A 27,097-nucleotide genomic window follows, 5' to 3' on the forward strand; every position below is an offset into this window, starting at 1 on the left:
AAACAGTAAAACTGCAAATAAAAATAACCCAGATTTTAAATTAATAACAGCAAATTTTGCCCGATACCATGAAAAATAACACCGAAATTTAGGGAAAAATAAAATGCAAACTCCAGGTCTCTATTTATAGGCCATTCATTCTCAATCAACTCCGTAAATACCAGAGCTATAAGATAAATTTTGGTGGACTGATATACCTACTAAATGGTAGCTCAAGTCACATAAATTAACTCAAACTGTGTGGCCACAAAAGACAATCAATCAATAAAGTGATTTGTCAATCAGAAACTAGTAAATGTGAAGATTTCTAGTTTAAGGTCTTTCAAATAAATGTTACATGCAACATATAAATTTTTTTATTGTCCCCTTTGTCTGTCAATTAAAAATAATAATTTCATTTCATCTTAAAGCTTTCATGAACCATAAATTTGCTATAGTGTTCTTGGTAGCTTGCCGTATACAGTGGAACCCCGATTTTACATTTCCCGCATTATACAGGTACAGGTAAATCAAAAACTAAAGGCAATTTTGTGTTTTCGCAGGAATAAATGAAGACTGGGTGTGTCTGACGTCACCACGTGTATACTTGGAGTGACGTGGAAGTAGGAGTATCCATCACTGCCCCATTCAGTCGAGTGTTGCGGAGCAAAAAGGTCACACGTATGGATGCACCACTCCACAAATGCACCATCGAGGAACAGCATGCTGTATTGCGCTTTCCGTGGTCGGAGGGAGTCAAACCGGCAGACATCCACCATCGGCTGTTAGCGCAGTATGGAGCAAGCACCATGACTCAAAGAAAGGTGTATGAGTGAGTGGACCGCTTTAAAGAGGGACAAACAAGTGTAACAAACGAAAGTCGAAGTGGATGCCCAAAAACATGCCGCACAGAAGAAAACGTCCAAAGGGTAGATACCATTATCAGGGACGATCGAAGAATCACAATAGCACAAGTCGCGGAACTCTTGGACATCAGTTTTGGATCAGCATATGCAATAGTGCATGATGAATTAGGGTACCATAAAGTTTGTGCGAGGTGGGTACCCAAGGAACTGACAGCTGCGCGTCACAGTGGCTACCCAGTTTCTCCAACGCTATGAAGCCGATCCCAGTATCTTGGAATGAATCGTGACAGGAGACAAAACATGAGCTCACCACTACAAACCAGCAGTGGCGTAGCATGAGCATTTCGGATGGGGACGCCAAGTCCGAAGGAAGGGTAGGCCTTTTTTTTTTGCTTAAAAGATTACTTATGGAATTAGCCGACACATGTATTGTCTATTTAAAATCACAATCTCATTGTGTTTATTACATGAAGTCAGCCGGGTTCTGATAAAACATGATGCATGCTTGTTTTATCTAAAAACTAAGATGCTTCAGTGTGCAACAAATACTTGGAGCACTGGTGTTTTATACCATTTTTAATTAGATTGCTCAAGTCAGAAACACCGCACACCATTCAGGGTATTTTTCTCCACACGTAACACATGTGTAGCAAAACAGTATTTTATAATCAAGGAAACCTTTCGTCATGATGCAAGTAATTAAAAAAAAAAACTACCTGAATCACAAGCGCCTCTAGAACAACAGTAGACTTCATTGTTGTAGATGATACAACCATAGATACAACTATTGATGGATTTGGTTTATTTTACTTCGCTTTGTACCACTTTTGGCTAATCGCAAAAATGAATATGAGTGATGATACTGATGAAGACACACTCACAAAGAACAAACATGCGTAGGCCGGGATTCGAACCGGAAACCTCTGGCATCTTAGCGCACTGTGCAAAACACTCTGAGGTGGGTGGATGATCCAACAATCGTATACTCTACTGACGTAACAGTGCCTATCAGTAATTAGTTTCAGACCACTGTTTATTGTATCTTGAGAATGCTGAAAAACATTTTAAAATAATTCTGTCAAGAGATCGTACGATGTTGAGAGTTTTGAAACGAATGCTAAACATTTCCACTGGCACATATATTAGGCAGTTAGATACTAACATAAAAATATTTTTTTGAAGAAATAGTTTTGCGGGTTAGGTGGTAGAGCAGCCACAGGCTGAACTTCTACCACGAGGACTTTATCAACTTGTTTGACAAAAACTGTTTTGTTATTTTAGTTTTTAATGCACTTCACCGTTCTTGCGATAAATTACACAATGCAGTGATCATTAAAGATACGTCAGTCAATATTGCGTATTGTAGCATCACTGCGTATTGTAGCATCACACAGTACGAGCAGAGGCACGAGGTTTGTCTATGGGCACAAGTGCGAAAAACTTGGGAATTCTACTTCTGTCGTCTGCATCGGAAGTACAGCGCCTTGAATCGGAAGGCAGGAAAGGTCACATGGCCCCTAGAACCAATCAGGTGCTCCTTACGCCAGCGTATGGAGAGAGCATTTCGCCCGTGCTGTAGAGATCCAAGCCACAAGCTTTCCCTACTTCTCTCTGCCTCCAGGCAGGCATGGTCCTGTATGCCAAACCTAGCCGCCGTCCGGCAAGCAAAGACATTAGAGAAATGCTACAACGAGAGCTGTTAGTGAAGCGTTGTAGACGGATCGAGAAAATAGCTTTTATAATGCCATAATATGCTCAAACATGTATATAATTAGTCACATTTTACTTTATATTTACAGCATTTATGCATTTTTAAAATTTTAAATCCGGGAACGCCAGGCGTATGGGCGTACTAGGATGCTACGCTACTGCAAACCAGCGAGTAAGCGGCAAAGCCTGGAATGGAAACATCCGTCATCCCCTGTACACGAGAAATTCAAACAACAGCCGACCTGTAGGAAATTGATGCTAACGCTGTTTTAGGATGTGATGGGACCGATCCTGGCGGAGTTCCACCCACATGGTGAAACTGTGAATAGTGCAAGTTATTGTGCGGTCCTGCAAGACAAACTGAAACTTGCAATTCGTCACAAGCGACAAGGACTGCTGTCTAAGGAGGTGCTCGTACTCCACGATAATGCCAGGCCTCATACAGCAAGGCCAATAGTAGACACTGTGCACAGGCTTGGCTTTGAGTTGCTTCCCCATCCTCCGTGTAGCCCTGATCTGGCACCATCAGATTACCAAATCTTCGGCCCTTTGAAGGAGGCGCTGCATGGTTGTCGGTTCAGGTCAGATGATGAGGTCTGGCAGGCGGTGCAGATGTGGCTTACAGAAGCGGGATACAGAAGCGGATTGCACGATACCAAAAGTGCATTGCTGTGCAGGGGATATACAGTCAACTCTCGATTCAACGACCTTTCACAGTTCCCGGGAAAAGGGTCGTTATTTCGAAGGGGTCGTTATTGGAATTTGCACCAATTTTCAGCTTAAAGGGAGCTCAAACGGACACAAAGATGCCTAGGAGATGGTAACACCATTTATCCTGGTAGTTATACAACCTGTTATGCACAGGATGCGTGTTGTGAGAAGGAAAATAGAGCATGAAAAAGTTTTCACAAAAGAGAATTTAAAATAATGTTACTTTGTTTCAATTGTGCGCAGTCGTTGCGTTTCCAGGAAATTCTTACAATTCTAGTTCATGAGAAACCCGTTTGCACCGAGACCAATGGAAAGAAAAACAATCTCTCGCTTATTGCAAGCGAAACTCGAATAATTTTGACACCAGTCAGACTGGTGCCAGCAAAAGTCGGGAGATAATCTGGCAGAATGAATGTTGGATTTTATAGGGGTTTACTGGAGCATTGTCTGTTACAAGATTAACTGCTAAGATTAGATCTCTCGGGAGAAACAACACAACCTCTCTAGGTACCAGACAAAAAAAAAAAATAAAGACAGGGCTGTTCTGGTTCGGCTGTGTAAAATACATCGTAAAAAAAAAGTCACTTTTCTTTGCTTCAAACAACTTCATTCACCCTCCTTCCCCATTCAAGGGAGCAGTCCAAACACCTTCCTTGACTTGCATTGTAATCCAGCGTGAAAAAGGAAACGCGCAACTTGTGATCTGTTTTCACCCAATGCGTATTCTAGGACACTTCATTAAACAGTGTGGCAGTCGATAATCATTCGGGTTTGGAATTGAATTTCACTTTAAACTGTATATTTAGTCCCGATTAGCCCATCAGCATAAAATGAACTGAAAACAAGCTTTATGAAACTGCACATTTTCACATATCAAAATGGTAGATCGTTATTTACTCTCACGTTAATCGACCATTTAATGTTGGATTTAGGAGTATTCTCGATGTCAAACACCCACCCCTCCAAACGTTTTCCCCTTGAATAATGTCTTTTTAATCAGTCTCAGCGACCATTCCTACATTGAACACTCTTTTTTTTTTTCTCCACATGAATGGTTCTGAAGAAAAGCAGATGCAAATTAAATTTACAGATTTGCTTATCAGAAGGCGCAGAACATGAAGTTATTTTAACTCTTGTTTTCCTTTCTGGAGATCCAATTTCGTTGTTATCGTCAAATCAAAACAGCTTTGCGAGATTCAAAACAATAACTTCTTCCTTGGTGCTGGATGAGTCATCACTGTTATCGGCAAACAAGAGCTTTGCAGACGCTAGACAAAACACTGGCGCCAGCTGCATCGTAAAAACAAGGAGACCGGCTGGAAGTTCGAGCAACAGGTGGCGGAAGAGAAAAGTCCCAGCATTTTAAAGATAACGCAACTGTCGAAGACTGAACTTTTAACAGCAGTGTAAAGAAGAGAGAAATGACCCTTGCTTTACGTTTTACCATGCAACAGACAATAATACGGGCAATATTTCCTATGCAGACAACAGCATTAAAAAGTAATAATAATAATAAATAAATAAAAAAAACTGAAATCTGCAATTATCAACATTGCCGTGCACACCAGTGGCGGAGAATGAGCTGGGGAAAGGGTAGAGGGTCACTTTTGTTTTTTACTTGTTCTATGGTTTTTGTTCGTTTTCAAGAATATATCCAGAACTGGTTTCCCCATTTTAGACGTCAAAGGAAAGGAAGAGGGGTGGTTCCTTTTCCACCCTCGCCTGTAATCAGCCCGCATCAGCAAGAAAATTGTGGCTGAAACAATCTGCATCGCCCCCCCCTGCCCCCCCCCCCCTACATTTGCTGACAGGAAAAGAGCGAGAAGTCAGTCAGCCAACGGAACACTTTTTTGGCAGATATTACGACATCGGCACAATTAGGAAAACGTATGAAGTGGGAAACGGGAGTTATGATGCACGTAAGATCGAAGTAAACTTTTGTGGAAACCTGGATGACAACGCATTAAGCGGGTTGACGATCTTTAGTTCACCTATGTGGTTTTGATTATCTCTAACAGTTTCGCTTTTTTATGAAGTGTTGCAGGGAACAAAGAACACGTTTTGAATGAAAGCGGTTACCGGAAGTTGTCGGCTACAGGGCCGAGCGTTGCTCACTCACGGGAACCTCCTGAACTCTAGGTCAGAGCTGGACAGATGGGCCAGACTTCCAGGCGCCACGCATCTGTATTTTCGAACATTCCAGCGATCTTATCTCTCAAGGTGGTGTATTTATCGATGAAAGAGCTTGACCTGCCATACACATTGACAAAGACTGCAAGTCCAGCAGTCATTTCGGGCTGCTCCCACCCTCCCCCGAGAGTTTGCAGCAGCTCTTAGGACAAGGAAACAAGTCAAGTCGATTTAAAATAACATCCAAGCACAATCGATCTTCTCTTCTCGCGTATCCAAGAGCAAGCGTGGCAAAACAAGCCTGGCGCGTTCGGTAGCGGCAGTCGGGTGCGGGGTAACATTGGTGCACTTGAGGGGGGGGAGGGCAGAGGTCAAGTGCTATTGGTAGAGGCACATATTTTTGGTAAATAAAAAAGCAAAATTTCGGTACAAAAACATAGTCGATTTCGGGTTCAAAAGCGGTAAATGAAATAAAATTTCGGTGTTATAGCGGTGAATAATCACATCAAAAGTGCTATATAAAATGACATTTTGGTTTCAAAATTGTGAATATAATCCTAAATTTGATTTAAAAACTGCACTTATTACACAAAATAAACTTACCCCTTCTAATGGCACATTTATGTAGTTACCAGAGTATTAAGTTTATTCCTGTGTAAAGGAGTCCATTTTTGCTTCTCAAATACTTACAGCAGAATTAATCAATTTTCCGTGAATTGCATAACTCACAGGATACTTCAGACTTCAGAAAGTGTCATGTCGGTATATAAACGGTACATTTCGTGTTTAAGAGTCAATTTCGCATTTTGCAGTTCATTTCGCATTATTTCGTGACAAAATAGTGTAGAAAAATGCACCTCAGACCTTTCAGAAACATGAAAAATGAACATTACAGCATGTTATTTCATATTTCGTGTTTTCGTCAAAAACGAAATTTGCATGCCCCTAGCTATTGGATATCACTCAAGCATGGTGTGGTGGTGTCTATTTTTAGTTCAGACCTAATTGTGAGCGGTAGAGCGCTCGTAAAGGGAATGAGTGGAGGAAAAAACAACGCATTTTTCGGCCGATTTCCTTCAATTTTTCAACTTTTTTTTTCCAAGTTTTTCTAAATTTTTCACGGTTCCCGGGAAAAGGGTCGTTACTTCGAGAGGGTTGTTATACCCGGGGTCGTAGAATCGAGAGTTGACTGTATGTGGAATAGTGATATGTGTAGTTCTTCTTCTTGTCTGGAAATAAAGATGTTATGTGAAAATTGCCTTTACCTTTTTGATTTACCTAAGTACATTCAATCTTGATGGTCCCAACATGTTTTAAAATTTTCCTCAATTTTACATTTTCCCGTATTTTCAGTTTTTTCAGCTTGGTCCCCTGAGAGACTGAGGTTCCACTGCATTTTCAAATGTAGGAAGTAGCTGGCTTGAGAAGTTTGGTGATCTATGATCACTTCATAAGATAGCTTCTGATCAAACAGTACATTCTACTGAACAACCATATATAATATCAGGTAAAGCCATCTTACTTTTTATATGTGTTTAGCAGTACAAGCAGTACAATAAACTAAAGATGACTACTTTGAAATTTAAATGTGAATACCAGTGATGCAGTAAATTTTAACACAAAAACTCTTTACTTTTCTCAATCACTTTTAATTTGTACAGATGTTACAAAATATTTGTCAAATACAGAATGTTTCTCATAGTAGCTATGTAGGAAGGTGAATTCTATAAACGTTCATATAGTAAAGTGACTCTTATTGTTTTTATGAAAAATAGTGTCAGCAGAGGTTTATTTGTTCATATTAGAAATACCTTACAATAATGTATCTTGGATACTTTACAGCACTGTACACCCTCTCCTACACTAATCATTATGAAAAATCTAAAATAAGGAACACACTAAAGAAATTGCTTCATAATACAAGTTCTCATTGCATGATAACTGACTTTGGTTTCCGCAACTGTTACATAATATTGCATCATGTTTCATTTATAACAATCTGTTATTTCCAAATGTGTATTTTCATCATATTCTTATCACCCATTCTAAAATGATTACTCAATCGTGGAGATAAAATACCAGATAAGGATCTTAGATTTAAAAAAAGAAAATATATCACATCTTGCATTATTTTCCATTAGATATATTTTGTGGTGATGTTCACGCTATTTGTGTTTTATATGGATCACATTATTGTAATTATTCATGACATAATTGCTATAGGGTGGTCATATTATCATTACATATGTATTGGAAACATTTGAAACTACATATTATCAAAATTACAAATAATAGTAATAATAAAATCAAGCATTTGTTCTCTAATGCTTTAATATGTTTTGGTCTTTACAGAATTTATAAAGGAAGTAATGAATTTTACTCAAATGGATTGAAGAGGTATTCAATAGCAGTATTTTTCACAAAGTAACATCTTTCAGAAACCATTGTATGTAAGAACTTCTAAATATTTAAGCTATTTGGCACATGGCTAGATTAGTGCATGTAGCACTTGAATCAAATGCAAAAATTAACAAGAATAAATAATATATTTACTCTGCATATTATGTTCTATAATTTATGTTTACAACTAATCAAGCTGTTATAAAGGATTATACAGTCATAAAAAATCAAAAAGGGCACTAATAACACAAAAATATCCATTAATAATACCTCCAGAAAAAGAGCACAAACAAGGCATTTTAGGTGCATATAGTATTTCCATAGAACTGGGGAACCTATAATGTCCATTAAAATCTGGATAAACTGCACGTACAGCATTGCTACTATCAACAAAAAAATCTTTGTAGTTTTGCAGTATGTTTGAAACATACGGTAAGTTGAACAGCTAAAGACACTACTTACAAAAAAGAGACTACTGTGTCATTAAAAACAGCACAAATATCAATTTGCAATAACTATCTTATAAAAATCAATTGCTAATAACCTGGAGTATTTTCTTCTGGAAGGCATCAGATGCTAATTCTTAACATTAAAGACATTTCAGGAGAAAAAGCTACATTATCAAATGGCGCACTTTCTTTCTTTTATAAATATATATATAAAATAACATGGGAATCTTATTCACTCCCCCACAGTTCACTTTGTTTCATTTGTACACATGTTATTAATATTTTACACTATCATATCACATTGTTATATACTGAGACACTTGGTAGTCTGCATGTTGTTTCATTACAGAACTCATCACAAATTCAGTGTTGTACACCCCTGGAATTAAATAAAAAGCAGTTGTTTTAAACAAGCCTTATCAATAATTTTACTAAATTTACTGAAACTATATTTCCATATTTTGTAATAAATATCTATTTGTCCTTAGGAAAAATTCACCTGGGTCACCACATTAAGGTATGATAATAAAAAAAAAACTTGTTACGTCGTGAGTTGGCAAAATTTTTGTTAAACACCACACAAAACAGATAAACAGCACAATAAAAGTTACTTTATTGTAACAGAATTAAAAGTCTGTTCGAGCTTTAGCACATACCAAAGGAAAAATAGAGCAGGATGTTAAGGAAGGAGGTACACATGATAATGGGCGTAACTTGCGACCTAACTTTGAAGGGGCAGAATTAAACTGGGCCTAATTTCGAGGGAGCAGAATTAAACTGGGCCTAATTTCGAGGGAGCAGAATTAAACTGGGCCTATTTTCAAGGGAGCAGCATTAAACTGGACCTAATTTCAAGGGGGCAGAATTAAAATTGGCCTAATTTCAAGGGGGCAGAATTAAAATGGGCCTAATTTCGAGCAGGGCAGAATTAAACTGGGCCTAATTTCAAGGGAGCAGAATTAAACTGGGCCTAATTTCGAGCAGGGCAGAAATTAAACTCGGCATAATTTCAAGGGAGCAGAATTAAACTGGGCCTAATTTCGAGCAGGGCAGAATTAAACTGGGCCTAATTTCGAGGGAGCAGAATTAAACTGGGCCTAATTTCGAGCAGGGCAGAATTAAACTGGGCCTAATTTCAAGGGAGCAGAATTAAACTGGGCCTAATTTCGAGCAGGGCAGAATTAAACTGGGCCTAATTTCGAGGGGGCAGAATTAAACTGGGCCTAATTTCGTGGGGGCAGAATTAAAACTGGGCTTAATTTTGAGGGGCAGAATTAAACTTGGGCCTGATTTTGAGGGGGAAGAATCAGACTTGGGGCCTAATTTTCAGGGGCTAGAATAAAACCTGCAGCTTAAGTTTACGGGAATAGACTCGAAAAGTTATCCATCCCATAAAAACAGCATCCAGGATTATTTGCTAAATAACTACGACATTTGCGAAATTACAAGTATTACTCTTTATTACGTTGCACTTCAGAGCCCGTAACTTGTAAATTTTAATAAACCTGAAAATTTTAAGGGGGCAAGTGGCCCCCCCTCTTACCCCCACCAAGTTACGCCTATGCACATGATTATAAACTAAATAACTTCAACGATAACTTATGTGGGAATATTTATTCATCGTGTGAGTTTGTTTTCAAGTCCATTTTGTGCACAGAATGGCTAATCTGAACTGGACCTACAGTTTACAGTAGGATCCAAACCATACCGGGTATCAAACCTTGCTTACAAAGTGACAACGTTACCACAACGCCATCAGGAGGCTCTTTATTCGTCACGGTACAATACAATCAAATTGAAATAAACTATCCTCTTCTGACTTCAACAATCTGAACAAGCCGGTACTTGCCAACACTGAACGATTGCAATGACATCTTCATGCAGCAATTTGCTACAAGTAGCAGCATCAGAACTTCTGCTTCTCTCCCTCTCAGTCTCTGAACCACCCCTAATCGTGACTGCAGGAGGAAGTCAAAGGCTATGACAGACTTTTAAAATGGCTTTTTTCATGCTGTTTATTTGCATTGTGTGGTGTTTAGCCTTTAGACACCGGGGACAATTTCCACGGTTTAGTCCTTAATGTCGGGACCGTTTTTTAGTGGGAATTCGTCAAGATTTGAATAATGTTCTTTATCTTGGAAACTATGAACTTTAGTGTCAAAATTATACCTAGTTTTTTTTTTCAGAAAAGATTAGACTTTAACCATGTAGTCTAAAAAACATAATTTTCCTTTACCAAGCAAAAGAAGAAGAAAGTAAAAAATCTTATTCATTTATGAAATTTTAATTTTGCCAGACCACCATCAGGCACCGCCAAAATGTGAGGGTTCAAAAGCATACTGCCTTATTCCCAGATATGTGTTCCATTCTCATGACAAGAATTGCACATTTGCTGCCTATACTTTCATAGAAAAATATATTTTCTAACAGAATAGCCATGCTTTTTTTCCGATGGGAAAATTTAAAATTCTCAAGGTTTTCAATACAAATTTATATTTAGACAACTACGAATGGTAGGGTTACATATTATAGCTTATTTTCTTCAGTACAATCTAAGCTACAAGCCTATGTTGAAAAAAAAATATTTTCATTCAGCAAATATAAGAAAAAGAAATTTTAAAAATCTTATTTTTCATGAAATTTGAATTTTGTTGGGCCCCCACGTAGGCAATGCCAGGATTTGATGTTCAAAACATTACCTGCATATTACATGATATATGTTGCATTCTTGTGTCAAGAATTGCACACTTTCTGCTGATACGGATAAAAAAATATATTCTATTGTAAAAGCTGTGCTTTTCTTTGAAGGGAAATTCAAAATTATTATTTTTAATATCTTGGACAATGTGAATGCTAGAGTTAAAAATTACATCTTGTTTTATTAAATACGAACTAGTCTATAAACCTATGTTTGAGGAGTCCAAGCTTTTAACAAAAGTTTTTAACACAATTTGAACCATGTCGGCCACCATATAGGTAATGCGGGGACATGATTGTTTAAAATGGTACCTGCATATTGCCTCATATATGTACAATTTCCGTGGCAAAGAATTGGCCACTTGCTGCTGATACTTCCGGAGAAAAAAATATTCTAATGTAAAATCTCTGCAGGAAAATTAAAATTTCCTCAAGGTTTTCAAAAAAAAATTATATATTTCAAACTATGTTTGCAAGAGTTAAAAAATAATATCTCGATTTCTTCAGAACAGACTGGGATATAAGCCTGTGGTGTCAAAACCTTAATGATTCTTTATCAAGTAGAAGAAGATGGAAGTAAAAAAAACTTGAATTTTTAAATTAAATTTGAACATTGTCAGGCCTTACATGCAGGCAATGCCATGACGTGAGGGTTCAGAATGGCCACTGAATATTGAATGATATGTGGCAAGAATTGTGCACTTGCTGCTGATACTTTCGAAGAAAAAATAATAATTTCTAATGTAAAGGCTGTGATTTCCTTTTTCGACAGGAAATTGTCCCTATCCTACCCCCCAAATATAGTCAGAATTAAATTAAATTTTACTAACTGATAATGACATATGTCAAGTCTTATACGACACTCAAAATATGTATCTCTGAACATTATCTGATGGACATAATACTCCTTGGGGCACTGGTGTTCCAGCTAGCATCAGTGACCATACCTGCGAGGTACATGGGTGTCCCAGCTGGTGTTTAAAGGTTAACAAAAAATTAATTAAGGTGGTCATGAAATTACTGATTGATTATTTTACTTTGCTTCACTATCGCATTTGACTAATCATGAAGATAAATAGTAAGATGAGATGTATGAAGGGATAATCACAAAGATGTGACACAACACAAACTCCACAGAGTATTATACTGGCTGAGAGTCCATATGCAGGAGCCTTGCTAGTCGTCTGCAAAATGCAGTCTAGCTTGTACCAAGTGGAAGGCAGTTTGAAATTTGGGAGTTTTCGGAACAGGTTACCCCTTACAACCCTGGTCACCAAATTATTCATAAAATGTTTTTCCTTTTATGTTTTGCTATTGCAAATATGCATATCACACACATATATATACACACACATGCATAAAAGAAGAAAGAGCATATAAGTTTGACACACGAAAAGTATTTTCCTCTCGTGCGGTGATGTTCATGCATAACAGAAAACCGAAATATTCCTCAAAAAAGGCATGACACAGACATTGAGTTGCACTTTTTTTAAGTAAATGTTTAAGTCCACTTTATGTGCACATAGGCTAATTGGGACTGGACCTACAGTTTAAAGTGGCATCGAAACCATTGTGCAATGTGTCTCAACCATATATCGAACCAAAGACCCCTGGATTACAATGGAACGGCATTACCACTATACCATCAGGGAAGCCTGAGTTGCACTTGTTGTTCACCTATGAAAGCAGTGACAGAAAATGAAGAAGTAATGAAACTGAATTTTGCTTTAAAAAACTTCATTTTGCAGTAGTGATTTTTTTAGAAAATTCCACGATTAAAGGGTTAATAAATGTTTGTGCAAATATTGTAGTGTATTCAAAATCCACATAGTATGTCAAGATTTAATTTAATCAGCTCTCCTGTGAAGTCACTGCAGATGGGCATACGACAACTTACTATTCAGCTGGAGATTTGAGTGTCTTCAGAAACAATCCCCCTGTGGATCTTTTCACACTGTCTTAGCCATAAATATTTAATCTATAGTTCTTGCACAATTCATACTCACCTATCTTGATCTGCATCAAATCTCGAACCAAGTGAAGGTCATTTTCCTGAGTGACTATGATGTAGTTCTGCTCTGTCTTGTTCATTTCTTGTATCTGCTTAATACCACGTCGGTGTCTTTCCACTGTTCCTCCTGCACATTCAATAATTTCCTGGAGGGCAGTTGCAGACGGCAGGACCCCAGGAGTCAAATAAAACACCTTGCCCTTCAAACAAAATGGAAATGGCATGAGTTATTGTTATATTGGATCACAAATTCAACTGGAACATACCAATATAAAAAATATTGTACACTTATAAACAAAAGGTGTTGCGCAATGGTGCAACACAAACTTTCACTGGCTCTACAGTTATTCTTATCAACATCTTGCTCCCTCAAGTCTCATTTTGATATTACAAACTCTCAAAAAATTAAATTTATACCTTGTACATATCCTATCACTAGACCTCGGATTTTTAGGTTCTAAAAAGTGTGCTTCTAGGTTCCTAAAATAGGCTCTAAAAATCCCAAAATAGGTTATAAAAATCCTAAAATAGGTTATAAAAATCCTAAAATAGGCTCTAAAAATCCCAAAATAGGCTCTAAAAATCCCAAAATAGGCTCTAAAATCCTAAAATAGGTTATAACAATCCTAAAATAGGTTATAAAAATCCTAAAATAGGCTCTAAAAATCCTAAAATAGGCTCTAAAAATTCCAAAATAGGTTATAAAAATCCTATAATAGGTTATAAAAATCCTAAAATAGGCTCTAAAAATCCCAAAATAGGCTCTAAAAATCCCAAAATAGGCTCTAAAAATCCTAAAATAGGCTCTAAAAATCCTAAAATAGGTTATAAAAATCCTAAAATAGGTCCTATAAATTGTAAGTTAGGCTCGAAAAATCCTGAAAAATGCAGATTAGGTACAGTCAGCAGAAATGGAAATGGGACACCTATATCCTGAAATACACACTAACTTGCATAACATTATGTGTGTTGCCTAATCCTAAGGCGATGGCAGAACTTAACATTGGAAATTTGCTATTAAAATCCACTCTTCGCCGTATAGTTAGGCAAGAATCTTTTTTCATGTTATCCAGTCAAACTTTGCAATTTGGTCTGTGGGAATCATTGAGTATGATGAAAATAATCTTTCAACAAAAACAGTCAGTGGTGCAAACTTCAATGCTGAAATGTTAGTTTGCAAGACGCGTGTGCAAGTGACGCGAAAATAAGCAAGACAACACAGACCACTTTGGGTTGTAAAGGTAACAGTGGCACCAGACATTTGAGCTTTGAAAAATCACCATGGACTTGGAGGAAGGGAAATCGACAGAGAGTATGTTTCAAACACGTTCGTTTTTTAATTTTTTCATGACCAAACAAAGCAAATGCCTCTGTGCAACATAAAAAATCCTGTAAAACCTTTAAAACCTAAAAAAGGCTTGATTTAGGCACATAAACCTAAAATAGGTTTCTTAGGCTCTATAAAACTTCATCAGTTGCATTTTTTAACGAAACGCTGACATAACTTATTATTTCTTACATACCTGGAAAGGAAAAAATACGTTAAAAACCTAAAATCAGAGATCTACCTATCACACGACTGAGATTCATGGAAATGGGACAAAAAAAGAAAGATTGTATATTAAGAGACTGCTAAAACATAATGGAAATGACATGATTGCCAAAGAAACTCCCAAATTTTCCAGGATTTTTAAGCAATTTTATACTAAATTTCCAGACTATTCTGTGGTGTTTTAACATGCGAATAAGTGTTAAAATACACATGCTCTTCATCATTGTTCAAACGAAATTAGAGAAACTATAAAAGTGAAACTTATTTTCATTGTCAAATCCTGGTAAGTACAAAAAGACTGGATATTTCTTGACTTTCGCAGGTTTTTGGATGTACAGTTGAATCTCTATTATACACTTTTCAGGGAACCACATTGAAAAAACTTAAAATGCAGAAAAGTCTATAACATTTTGTTATGTTGGATCATCAAGATTGAATTTATAATGTGGTAAAATGTAACATCTGGGAACATAAAATCAGGGTTGCAGTGAATTTTCAAAATTCCATAACTTTTTGCTCATAAGTTGATCTTGCTGCACATTCTTGAACTTTGTTAGATGCAATGGCAACACATCAATCTTTGTAATCTCTTGTGATAATCTGTTTCATATTAGAGTATATTATTTATCACAAACCGAATAGGATAAGATAAATCCAGGATGCAATAACACTTTGTGGGGCAAGGCCTTCAGAGCAGCTCTTCATTGGGTGACATATATCCAAGCCCCATCATCAATTTTCTGCCCTCCTAAACTGGAAATAATGACATATGTTTGTACTCTATCTGTATCAGCCAATACAGACATTGATAAAATTGTCAATTTTACCGATCCGATATTTCTAAAAATAGCCTTTAACTTGGTGAAAAATTCTGCCTTCTTGTTGTTATATTTATGATATAAAGTACAATCCATATACTCTGATTTTATAAAGTTTGCATGTAAATATGCTATTTCTTTGGTAATGTAAAGCCCATTGTAGTCACCTCGTTTCATGTATTAATTAAGATGAAGTGACCATCAAGTTCACCATAGAATGATTAGCAGAATGTTGTTTCCAGTAACAGTGTGGCCACTCTAGGACCAAGATAACACTCAAGTATAATTCCCAGTTTTCAAGGCCCACTTTCCAAAAATTCAAGGATACAAGCTGATGTTTTCTATATTTCAACCTTACGTATCACCGCATCTCCCCACCTAGTAGTTGCAGGACCTTGTAGTTGGTGGTGGGGCTTGCGTACTCTGATGATCCACTAGGCTATACCAGCAGTAGCATAGCTACTGGTAGGGTCTCCCATGCTGGGCAGGCTAGTGGTAAAGAGTCATACTAAGAAGCAACCTACTGGTCAACGGCTCCAATGGTGGAAGAAGATGGATGGCCATCTCAACGGCAAAGGAGGCGGAAGAACCAGGAACCAGGAGTAACAACTCTTTTTAAAAAACCTTGGTCCAGCTGGCACCGGCTGGTAGTACCTTGTAAGGGCCCCTTGCCAGGGTTACAGTGAAGACCTCAACGGCAACTATGGCGGAGGAGACCTTCGGAACGGCATAGCTGGCGGAAGAGGCACTCATTCTCATCGAGTATAAATATGAGAAAAAGCCACTGTCTTGTGGAGGAGGGATCCTCAAAGACTAGGGGAAAATACACCGACAGAAAATTAACCTGCTTGGAGGCTTAGGTGGCAGCCCCATCACCAAGATCGGGTGCTGTGGACCAATAACCCGCACACTTTAAATCACACTATTAAAGAAACATCAACAAGAAGAAGCCGAACTGATTGTAAGATGACGACATTTGGCCTGAAAAGGACGAGAATTGGAATATGGAATGCAAGAACCCTGCGGGAGAGTGGAAAACTACGGCAGGCAGTGGCCTGCATGAAGAGCTATTGTCTGAGCATCCTAGGTATAAGTGAAGTGAGATGGTCAGAGTTTTGAGAGGTAAATACCCATGAAGGAGTTACATTCATATATTCTGGAAGACCTGAGGGTGAAGGTGTGAGCCGTGATGGTGTGGGTATATTGATGGACAAGGAAGCAAAAAGGAGCCTTATTCAATGGTATCCATTGTCTGCGAGGATAATTGTGGCACATTTCAAAACCAATATCAGAAACATCGTTATGATACAGTATTACACACCCACAGAAGTAGCAGAGCCTGAAGATAAACAAGAGTTTTATAGGCAGCTCAATGAAACAATAAAGAAGCAAAAAAGGAAGGATATCATAATAATTGGAGGAGATTTAAACACAAAGGTTGGGCAGGACAACGAAGGCCTTGAGCATGTCATGGGTAAACATGGCTTAGGAGAGCGAAATGAGAATGGACAACTTTTTGTGGACTTCTGTGCTAGCCATGAATTAGTTATTGGTGGTACTATATTTCCTCACAAGAAATGCCATAAGGTAACGTGGGTATCACCAGACCATAGAACAGAAAACCAGATAGACCACGTGGCAATTGGACGGAGGTGGCGACGTTCGCTACAGGATGTAAGAAAGAAGAAAGGTGCAGACATTAGGAGTGATCATCATTTGGTAGTGGCTAACTTCAAAATGAAAATTCAAGCTCAGAAGAAGAGGATGGAACAGACAAGGAAGCGGTATGATGTTAGTAAGTTGAAGGATAAGAATCTCCAGGAAACCTTCAGAATTGAACTGAGAAATCGGTTCCAAGTATTGACTGATGAAAGTGAGGAGAATGAAACCATTGAAAGAAAACGGACAAAAATCCCATCTGCATCTGCTTTCGCAGAAGTAAGTGAAAAGGTTCTGGGCTTTAAGGATAGGGGGAAAAAAGATTGGATGTCTCTGCAGACCTGGGCAAAAAATAGTGAGCGAAAAATAATTAAGGAGGCAATGAACTCAAGCAGGACAAGGACAAGGAAGGCAGAATTGCAAACAAAGTATACAGAGAAGGATCGAGAAGTAAAGAGTAGTGTTCGTAGGGATGAAAGAAATTGGGTAGACAATCTGTCTCAGCAGGCGGAGGAAGCAGCAAAAAAGAGGAATCTTAAAGAACTATACAACATCACAAAAGTTCTGTCTAGGAAGCAGACGCAGAGAAATCGACCAGTGAGAAGTAAAGATGGTACCCTCCTTACGAATACTGAGGACCAACTGAAACGTTGGAAGGAGCACTTCTCTGTAACCCTTAATCGCTCTGTGGATGCTCAGATAGACCAGGGGGAAGAGGAAGATGATAATGATGGTGATGTTGGCGCCAGTGTAAGAATTAGGACGGATGTTCCAACAGTAGGAGAGATTAAACAGGCTCTGAAAGAGGTACGAAATTGTAGAGCAGCTGGTGTCGACAACATACCACCGGAAGTGATGAAAAGTGACAAACACCATGCCAAATATGTTACAGCCCTTATTTGAGAAGATATGGATAGAGGGAGTGATGCCTAAGGACTGGAGGAGTGGCCTGTTGGTGAAGCTACCGAAAAAGGGGGGATACATCAAAGTGTGACAACTGGAGAGGCGTAGCACTTCTCTCCATTCCGAGTAAGATCTTCACTAGAGTTATCCTAAACAGAATTAAGGAACATGTTAACTTGAGACTCAGAAGAGAACAGGCAGGGTTTCGACCAAATTGCTCTTGTATTGATGAAATTAACACCTTTGCAGATAATTTTGGAGCAATGTATAGAATGGTCATCTCATCTCTATACAGTTTTCGTTGACTTCGAGAAAGCATTTGACTCTGTCAACAGAAATGCAATGTGGAAGGAAGTGAAACAATATGGAGTGCCCACAAAAATTCTTGATCTTATCCGAGAAACTTATCGTGATTATACATGAAGGCCGTGTATCTGAGCAATAGATGTGCAGTCTGGAGTGAGGCAAGGTTGTATATTATCACCTACATTGTTCCTGATTGTGATCGATGCAGTGATGCGAAATGTAATAGGAGGGAAAAGACGTGGTATCCAATGAGTCTGTTATTCAAACAGACTAGAAGACCTTGATTTTGCAGACTATTTGTGCTTTATGTCTGAAGCACATGGTGATATGCAACCAAAAGTAGCAGATCTGATAGAAAGTGCAAAAAAAGTAAAACTTGTGATTAACTCCAAGAAGACCAAGGCACTGAGCATTAACTCCACAAAAACAGACCCGTCTAATATTGGCGAAGAGATTATTGAAAATGTGGATAGCTTTACTTACCTGCGTGGTGTGGTGGCAAAAGATGGAGGGGCTGCACAGGATGTTCCTCAACATATCCAAAAAGCAAATGGTACCTTTGTGAGGCTCTATCCAGTATGGAAAGCAAGAAGATATCTATGAAGACCAAACTTCGTATTTTTCGAAGTAATCTTAAGTCTGTACTGTTATATGGGTCTGAGACATGGAAAGTAACAAAAACAATTACCTCTAAACTACAGACCTTCATCAATCGCTGCGTGAGAAAAATTGAATATCTTTTGGCCAGAAGTGATTCAAAACCAAGAACTTTGGAGAAAATCTGGAGAAACCAAGGTGTCCATACAAATAATACGGCGAAAATGGAATTGGATAGGGCATACGTTGAAGAAGGAAAATGAGGCTGTCGAGAGAGAGGCACTAGACTGGAACCCGCAGGGAAGAACGAAAAGAGGGAGGCCTAGACAGACGTGGCAAAGATCTGTTCACGCTGAGGCCTTGGAGGAAGGAAAGAGCTGGAATGCAGTGAAGAGAATTGCCGTCAGTAGGACCAGGTGGAGATGCTTTGTTGATGTCCTAAGTAAGTATCCCCGCATCTCACCACCACACACATATACAAATATATTCACAATATAAAGGATCTGTGTGATTCCAAAGTATCAAAAAATTCAAATTAAACGGTAGTATATATTTAAAAATCTTTACTTTAAGCTGCGGAGTTTACATTTGCCATTTCACATACTCAGACTCGAAATCCATCTACAAACAAAAGTCACAAATGTTACGGAATATACGTACTAATCTACAAAAGATTGTTAACTGCATAAAAATTTCAAACTCAAATTTACCTAATCAACTTCAATATATCTTATCTTGCAATAATCTGCCATCTGCCAGACAGATTGTTCTGCAAAGGACACTAACAAAGTAAACGGATACACACTATCTTCAATCAAAACATCCCCCGAGGAAGTAAAATACCTTCTCGCTTCATTGCCCCTCCACCGGTCCCTAGGTCCAGATGAAATCCCCACAATATTCCTTCGTAAAACTGCAGACTCCTTGGCTCTTCCTCTGTCTGCCTTCCTCAACAAATGTTTCTCTGAGGGTGTGTTTCCGAAAAACTTCAAACGGGCCAACATTGTGCCCATTCACAAAACTGGAGATAAAAAATGTGTAAAATCCTATAGACCAATCTCACTTCTATCGCCACTATCAATTATTTGTGAAAAAATCATCAAAAACGGGTTACTTCAGTTTGCGTCACCATATATCAACACAGCACAACTTGGTTTTCTTCCAGGCAGCTCTTGCCTAACAAATCTTTCCATCTTACTTTCGCATGCTGCCAGAGCTATTGATAATAACTCCCAACTTGACACTATATATTTGGACATTTCGAAAGCCTTTGACAAAATTAATCATAAATTTCTTCTTCATAAATTATCATCCAGATTTAACATCCATGGCAAATTTCTTTCTTTACTCCAGGACTACCTCCATGAGCGTGAACAACGTGTTGTTCTTTCAGGTACCTCTTCTAACTTTCTTCCCGTTTTGTCTGGAGTTCCCCAGGGGAGTGTCTTAGGGCCGCTCCTATTCCTTCTGTACATGGATGACCTCCCTGAAAAACTGTCCTCCCTCCCTATAAATATACTTTTGTTTGCGGATGACTGTAAACTCTTTAAGGAGATCTCATCGCATCATGACGTGATGATTCTTCAAAATGCTCTCACAGAACTTGTTAAGTGGTGTCGTCAGTGGAATTTAGAACTAAACCCTCAGAAATGCTCTTTCCTTACTTATTCCCTAAAAAAGAACAAAGTGGTGTCTACTTATACTATTGAAAACAATCCAATCCAAAACGTTTCCACCCAAAAGGACCTAGGTATTATCATGGATGAAAAACTCACTTTTAATTATCATATTATTGCTACCACTAAAAAAGCCATGCGCCTTCTCAGTCTTCTATACAGATTTAGCGAAATTCAAAACCCATCATCTCTTGCTTTATTCTTTAAATCTTTCATCTCGCCCATCCTTGAATACACTGTTCCCCAATTTGGTCAATGGCCTCAAAAACCAATCTCACCAAAATAGATTCTGTTGTCAGTTTCTTTCTTGCAATTGTTCGCCATAGAATACCTTCCTTTCGACATGTATCCAAATCAGACACCATGGCTGCTCTGAATATTCACACTCCATCCTTTCGTCGTGATCTAGCTGACATGAAATTTCTATACAAGATAATAAATGGCAAAATCAGAACAGATCTTCTAATCAGTGAATTCACACTTAGGGTACCCCAAAAGCCCAAAAACGTGCAACCTGCAACTCTTCCACAACCCAACCACTAGGCTATCCCTTCTACAACGCTCCTTGTTTTACAGGCTCCCAGAAATCTACAACAAACTTCCCCTGAATGTAGATATTTTCCTTCCAGAACATAATTTTTGTATATTACTGACGAAGAACATGTAAATCTATCCCATCTTGTTATTGTTTTTATCTTTTGTTATTTTTTATTTCTACTTTATGTTGTTTCAGTGTAAAATGGCCAAATAAGACTGTATCTGAAACTGTGAGTAAATAAATAAATAAATAAATAAGATAATTATCTTTTTGTTTTCCACATCATTTTCTCTTCCTTCCTCAATAAAAAATAAAAGCTAAATTGTGAAAAAATTGACTCGGGGCATTTATAAATATATATTATATAAATCCAATGCGAATAAAAGTTGCAGTGTTTCACGTCTACGGGGAAAAATTCAAGTAAAACTCACGCATAATTCCCAGACAATAAATCGTGCATAATTCCCGGAATTCAAGGAATTCCCATTGAGTAGCCACCACGAGTAAATTTTGATGTCCACTCCTAGAAAATAGAATTTAACAATGTTACTTACCTTAAAAAACTCACGCCTGTTGGGTGTTGCCAAGGTTTTTGCTATGCTGCAGTCAAATGCCTTTTCAAAGGCAGGATCACAGAACATGTAGGGTGTCTCGTCTGTAACAACAATGAAATTAGATTTGCAATAACTACAGGTGGAATATTAGTGAGGTTACAGAAAAACAAATGCCGGGTGTTTCATAAATAATTGAGGGGTTACAAATGTTTATTGCAAGTAAACTATTGAACTTACGTTAATGAAACCAGTCATGAACAATCGAGGAACGCAAACAGTTTGTGTGTGTATGTTTTGTTAAGCTGAGAGTTCATATCCCTGCCGCTAGGCGACACTCAAATCACTCAATGTTTTGTGCAATGTTTTGGTCTCCAAAATCACCGGACTTTACACCGTGTGACTTCTTTTTGTGGGGTTTCATGAAAGACAGGGTATTCGTCTCACCGATGCCGCATGATAACGTAGCCCTAAGGGAGCATATCATTGCAGCGATAGACACTATTAACAGGCCCATGTTGATGGAGTGTGGCAAGAAGTAGACTCTCGTGTCGGTGTGTGCCGTGTCACCCGTGGTGCACACACTGAACATTTGAGGTGTACACATAACAGCTCAAGTTCCTTGTTCGTTCTGGATTGGTTTCATTAATGTAAGTTCAATACTTTACTTGCAATAAACTTTTGTAACCCCTCAAGTATTTATAAAACACCCGGGATTATAGCTGACCAAATACTGACAGAGAGTATTCAGTTTCCCTCAGTCCTTTTGAATGGAGAAAAGAAGTTTGAGGTTTGCTGTTAGAATTTCTGTGATGCATTCATGAAGATCGTTTACAAAAAAATATAACAGATCCAACAAGAAAGTGTAAGGATTTGGAAAGAAATAATGTGCCCACAAAATTCCAAGACCCAGATAAAAATCACGTAGAAATTTGCTACAGACTTATTGATATCAACAGTTTGCAATGAAAATTTATAAAAAAGTATATGTAAATAGTAAATGGGGAATAATTTGTTGATAGCAAAAATTGCACTAATGAATTTCATGTGAATAAATCATTACTTGTAATGATTTTGTTCAAAATAATGACATAACTGATTATACTTGCTCAAAACAATAAATAAGAAAATCAAAACACTTTGAATACTTTTCAGAACTCCAACAAGGTCTGCTTCGACTACAACAAATGAATACCAAACAATGTATTGTACTAGTATTTATGTTAGTGTCGCTCTTCTATGGGACATTTGCACAAAAACTTTACAGGTGAGATTGAAAGACAACCACCTGTGAGTAATGCAAATCATGAAAAATTGATTAATTCAGCTGCAAATATTTGAGAAGCAAAAATGGACTCCTTTACACAAGAAGAAACTTAATACTCCGATAACTACATCAATGTGCTATTAGAAGGAAAATGTTTATTTTGTGTAATAAGTGTAGTTTCTAAATCAAATTTAGGGTTATATTCACCATTTTAACACCAAAATGTCATCTTATATACAGCTTTTGATCCTGAAATCTTGATCTCTTATTCACCTTAAATATGTTGCTCTACAAATAACCCACAGATCTTAAAGCCAGCCCTCTCTGCTTCCTAGTAACTGTGACAATATACAAGGGCTGATTTCTTAGTAGTAGCAACTATGCTATACTGACGCCGTGCAACAGAGCCAGGCAATGTCGTTTATACCAAAGGTTAGTTACATGCGTACCCTCCCTCAGAGCAAATGAACTCACTCTTCCCACTCCCTGCCCATGCGCAGTGATGACAAGAACAGAGCAGTTGTGAGTGAGCCATCGCGGAGTGCAGTCACAATGTTTACGAAGCAGGAGCAGTGACGCTGGTTAGAAATTGAACATGCTAGAGGTTGCACAAACCATGCAAAACAACCTGCGAGCAGCTCTGAGAAGAAAATGGCAACACTTTATGCATAACCCACCCATCGTTCTGCATGACAATGATCGGGCAAATACAGCAGGAGCTGTGGCTGATTTGTTCAATCGCTGGGGATGGGAAGTGCTCTACCACCACGACTTCGACCTATTCCCTTAGATGAAGGAACCACTTTGTGGGATTCGCTCCCAAACAGTTAGAGGAATTCTTCTGGCAGTAGATTGATCTCTTCACACTATTAACAGATTAGGCAGTGTCAACGACATCCGACAGCTTCCACATCGCTGGCAACACATTGTACGCAACGCTGGGGACTACATAGAAGGCCTGTAAAACTTAGAACCATTTATGTATGCTGTGTGTCTAGAAAACAAATAGTTGCCACTACTAAAAAATTTAGCCCTTGTACATCAGGCTCTTTATGTTGAAACTGTGGCGAAAAATGCAAGGTTCCCCAGGACTCAATTTGAACATAGTGGAAAGAGAGGAGTGGTGGAAGATTAGATATGGAGGCTTGACTTCTGTGACAACCTGGCTCAAGACTGAAAATGGTTCTGGATGATGGGGATCGTATACTACCATCCTATATGGAACTTGAAGCAGATATTCACAATATAGCTGTAAGATATGTAGTCTTCTCTTCAATAACTGCATGACTAATTCCAGTTGATACTACAGGGTGTTCAAAAAGTCCCGCATCATAGATGAAATCACAAAATCTTTATTTTTTTTTTTTGGTTTAAAAGAAGAACTTTTTCGCAGAAGACCCAGAGTGTGTTCTACCAGGTCACCTGACCAAAATCCACTTGACTTTGGTTTGTGGGGTTATCTTAAGAAACACATATGAAGTAAAGATTCGTGACCTGCAACATCTACAAACGCAGATCGAGAAAAAGTGTCTTGAAATCACCACTGATATGCTACACCGCATTGGAAATAACATGAAGTTCCGCCTCCAAACATGGTTAGAACTTGAAGGTGGTTATATTGTACAAGTTCTACGATTTAGCCTATGATGCAGGACTTGTCCGACACCCTGTAGATGTCTCTTGCCTTGTGTTTCATTCATCTTACGGGACTTTATATGCTGCAAGACATTAACATACATACAAAACATGCTTGCATATCCACATACCTGTTTATTAAATTAAATTAACAGGTATGCGGATACATAAGCACATTTTGCATGTATATTATTTTTTTTAATTTTTTCTAAAAACTACTTTGCTCACCTAAAAATCTATTCTGCCTGTGGCTATCCAGCACCCATTTCTCAGAGATAATATATTTACAAGTTGACAAACAGCAGAGAAACTTAAATGTTCGCTGCAGCTTTGACATCACAAGGTGAGTAGCTTCCTTATAAGATGTTGCGATACCTCCTCCCAACTGCTTCACTTTCTGAAAATACATCATATAAAATCTCGTTAGCATGAGCAAACTGCATACACAATATCAATGGGAGCAAGGGGTGGGAATGAATTTTTGCAAATGTGACAGTTCTCGAAAAATTCTAAATGTTGCAAAATAAAAAAGTGCTTATATTAATCATATTTCTCATGCATACAAAAATGACAAAGAAAAATTGCAATTTTGTCACAGCTTACATTTGAAAAGTGTAAAAACATAGCAAAACCTGGACATTAGGTAAAAAGGTAGGTAAAGTTTCCCGTACATAGTGCCATAAAGGCACATTTAGGGGATGTGGGAGTAGAGTCCAACACATTATCGATCTCTGGTATTTAGGAGGTGATGTGATCGGTACCATGCTCCAGCTGCTTTACCTCCAGGATTAACCCCTGGTACAAATTTATTTGAAGCTGGGTGAACCCCAGAGCTGCTATATGCAGGCACAAGGCTGAAAAAATTCAGAAATCACCCACCCCTGGAATCGAACCCAGGTCGACCACGTGGCAGTCAGGTTTCCTACTAACTAGACCACCATGGCTCCTAAAACCTGGACATTAGATGTGTAGAATTTCAGACGTATAATGAACGGTAATAATCTCATTTGGTTTTCTTAAGTGCGGAAATACCTGTTTAAAACAAACAAGGACAGGGGAAAATGAACCAAATATCTTGATGTATGATACAGGCTGGATAACACCTACTGTAGTGATTTATTCATTGCTGCTACTGTCTTTTAAGCATTCTCTATTGTAAGAGCTATGAGTTATACTACAAAGTGTGATTTGTCCAGAAGAAGAGTTAATTTTTCATAAGTTTTCCAGGATTTCCAAACCCTGATCTGTGCAAGGGTAGGATAAATGAAAAGAGGAAGAAGACACAGCGAACAAGAAAATAAAAATTAAATGTACCAATAGAAGTGCTTTTCAAGATTTTTGTTTGTTACAAGACTACAAGAGGCTCTACTATTGTCTCTATGATAACTGTTGTACATACTGTTTAGTATTACCGATGTAACTCAAAAAAAAATCCACACTGTTGCATCAAAATACTGATAAAATATACAAGTTCTGTCACAGAAGTTTACAAAATGAACACAGTGTTAGCATAGACAATTGCAACATGCAAATAGTAACTCTAACACAAGCATTACCCTAGCAAGATCTGAGCTGCTGACAGATGAAAACATCACCATTGGTTTCATATCTTCTGGGGGAGGCTCAGGATTCGTCACTTCCACATTTTCCAAATCTTCTGTTGACAGTCGGGACACTTTGTTCTCCTGGTCAGCATCTGTGCTATTCCTCTCGAGTTTCCGCTTCAAACGTTTTGGAGGACTCGCTTTGAACTTCTCATACGATTCTTGGGTTATGTTGATCGGAACTTTCCACGCAGCTGTAAATGTGGAGAAACACAATTCTCAACAGCTAGAAAAAGCAGCATCCAAGGTGGCTACTCCATGACCCAGACAAACCAGATTTTCAGGGCAAATTTCCCAAAATCCAAAACAAAAACAATTATTTTTATGAAAAATTATTATACATCTTATTAAGTATATGAATAATTTATGGATCAACTAAGAGACATTGAACACTAATAATTAATGTGAAATAATTTACTGGAAATAATGTGAAATAATTATTGGAAAAAGGTGAGCTGAGTAGGGTGTAACGCAATTACAATCGAAACCACACAATGCACTATATCAAAGCCCAAACAGTGTACAACTACCAAGAACAGACGCGTAGTGAAGCTACAGTCACAAGAGGTAACAGTTGGCAAAGACTAGCATCAGATAGTTGAGTAACAGGGTTGGTTTAAAGTAGGGGTGACCCGATACCACTTTGAACTGATACCGATGCCAATACTCACACCGATACCGATACTTGTATAATTCCAATAAAATAACAATTATTGTGTAATTATTATTATTTTGTAGATATGTATTTCTGACAGGGGGCGATGAATAAATTAACCCTCTTGCAACGATGCATCTCAACTTTACAGATTTTTTTATAGATCAGTGACAATCGATCAGATGTTTCAAATATGAGAGAAATATTACGAGAAGCTAAGTAAGAGCGAGGAGTCCTGGAGTGGGACCTCATTGGGGTTATTGTTACACGAGATCGCATCTGTATGAACAAAGCCTGGTAGACTTCGAAAGGAACTAAACAGAAGCAGCGAACTCCTATGGGGATAATTTCACGTTATATTTGATCTGCGTATGGATCTTTGT

General features: G+C 38.1%; 1 protein-coding gene across 6 annotated transcripts in view; it reads right to left on the reverse strand.

The window, feature by feature from the left end:
- Positions 1-7,061: 7,061 nt before the first annotated feature.
- The window catches only part of LOC146002520 (uncharacterized), a 112,672-nt gene continuing 92,636 nt past the window's right edge, over positions 7,062-27,097 (reverse strand). For 5 of the 6 annotated variants that reach the window (XM_083140420.1, XM_083140424.1, XM_083140419.1 and 2 more), the window contains exons 13-17: positions 26,012-26,253; positions 24,684-24,852; positions 21,557-21,657; positions 12,949-13,153; positions 7,062-8,624 (exon numbers count right to left, since the gene is read on the reverse strand). In XM_083140420.1, the coding sequence (XP_082996546.1) occupies positions 8,542-8,624; positions 12,949-13,153; positions 21,557-21,657; positions 24,684-24,852; positions 26,012-26,253 (800 nt within the window). In that variant the 3' untranslated portion in view covers positions 7,062-8,541. The remainder of the gene's footprint in view (positions 8,625-12,948; positions 13,154-21,556; positions 21,658-24,683; positions 24,853-26,011; positions 26,254-27,097) is intronic. The other variant, XM_083140422.1, reaches the window with a different exon arrangement.

The sequence above is a fragment of the Lepisma saccharinum genome, chromosome 18 (assembly GCF_977018435.1).
Source record: "Lepisma saccharinum chromosome 18, izLepSacc3.1, whole genome shotgun sequence".
Classification (NCBI taxonomy): Eukaryota; Metazoa; Arthropoda; class Insecta; order Zygentoma; family Lepismatidae; genus Lepisma; species Lepisma saccharinum.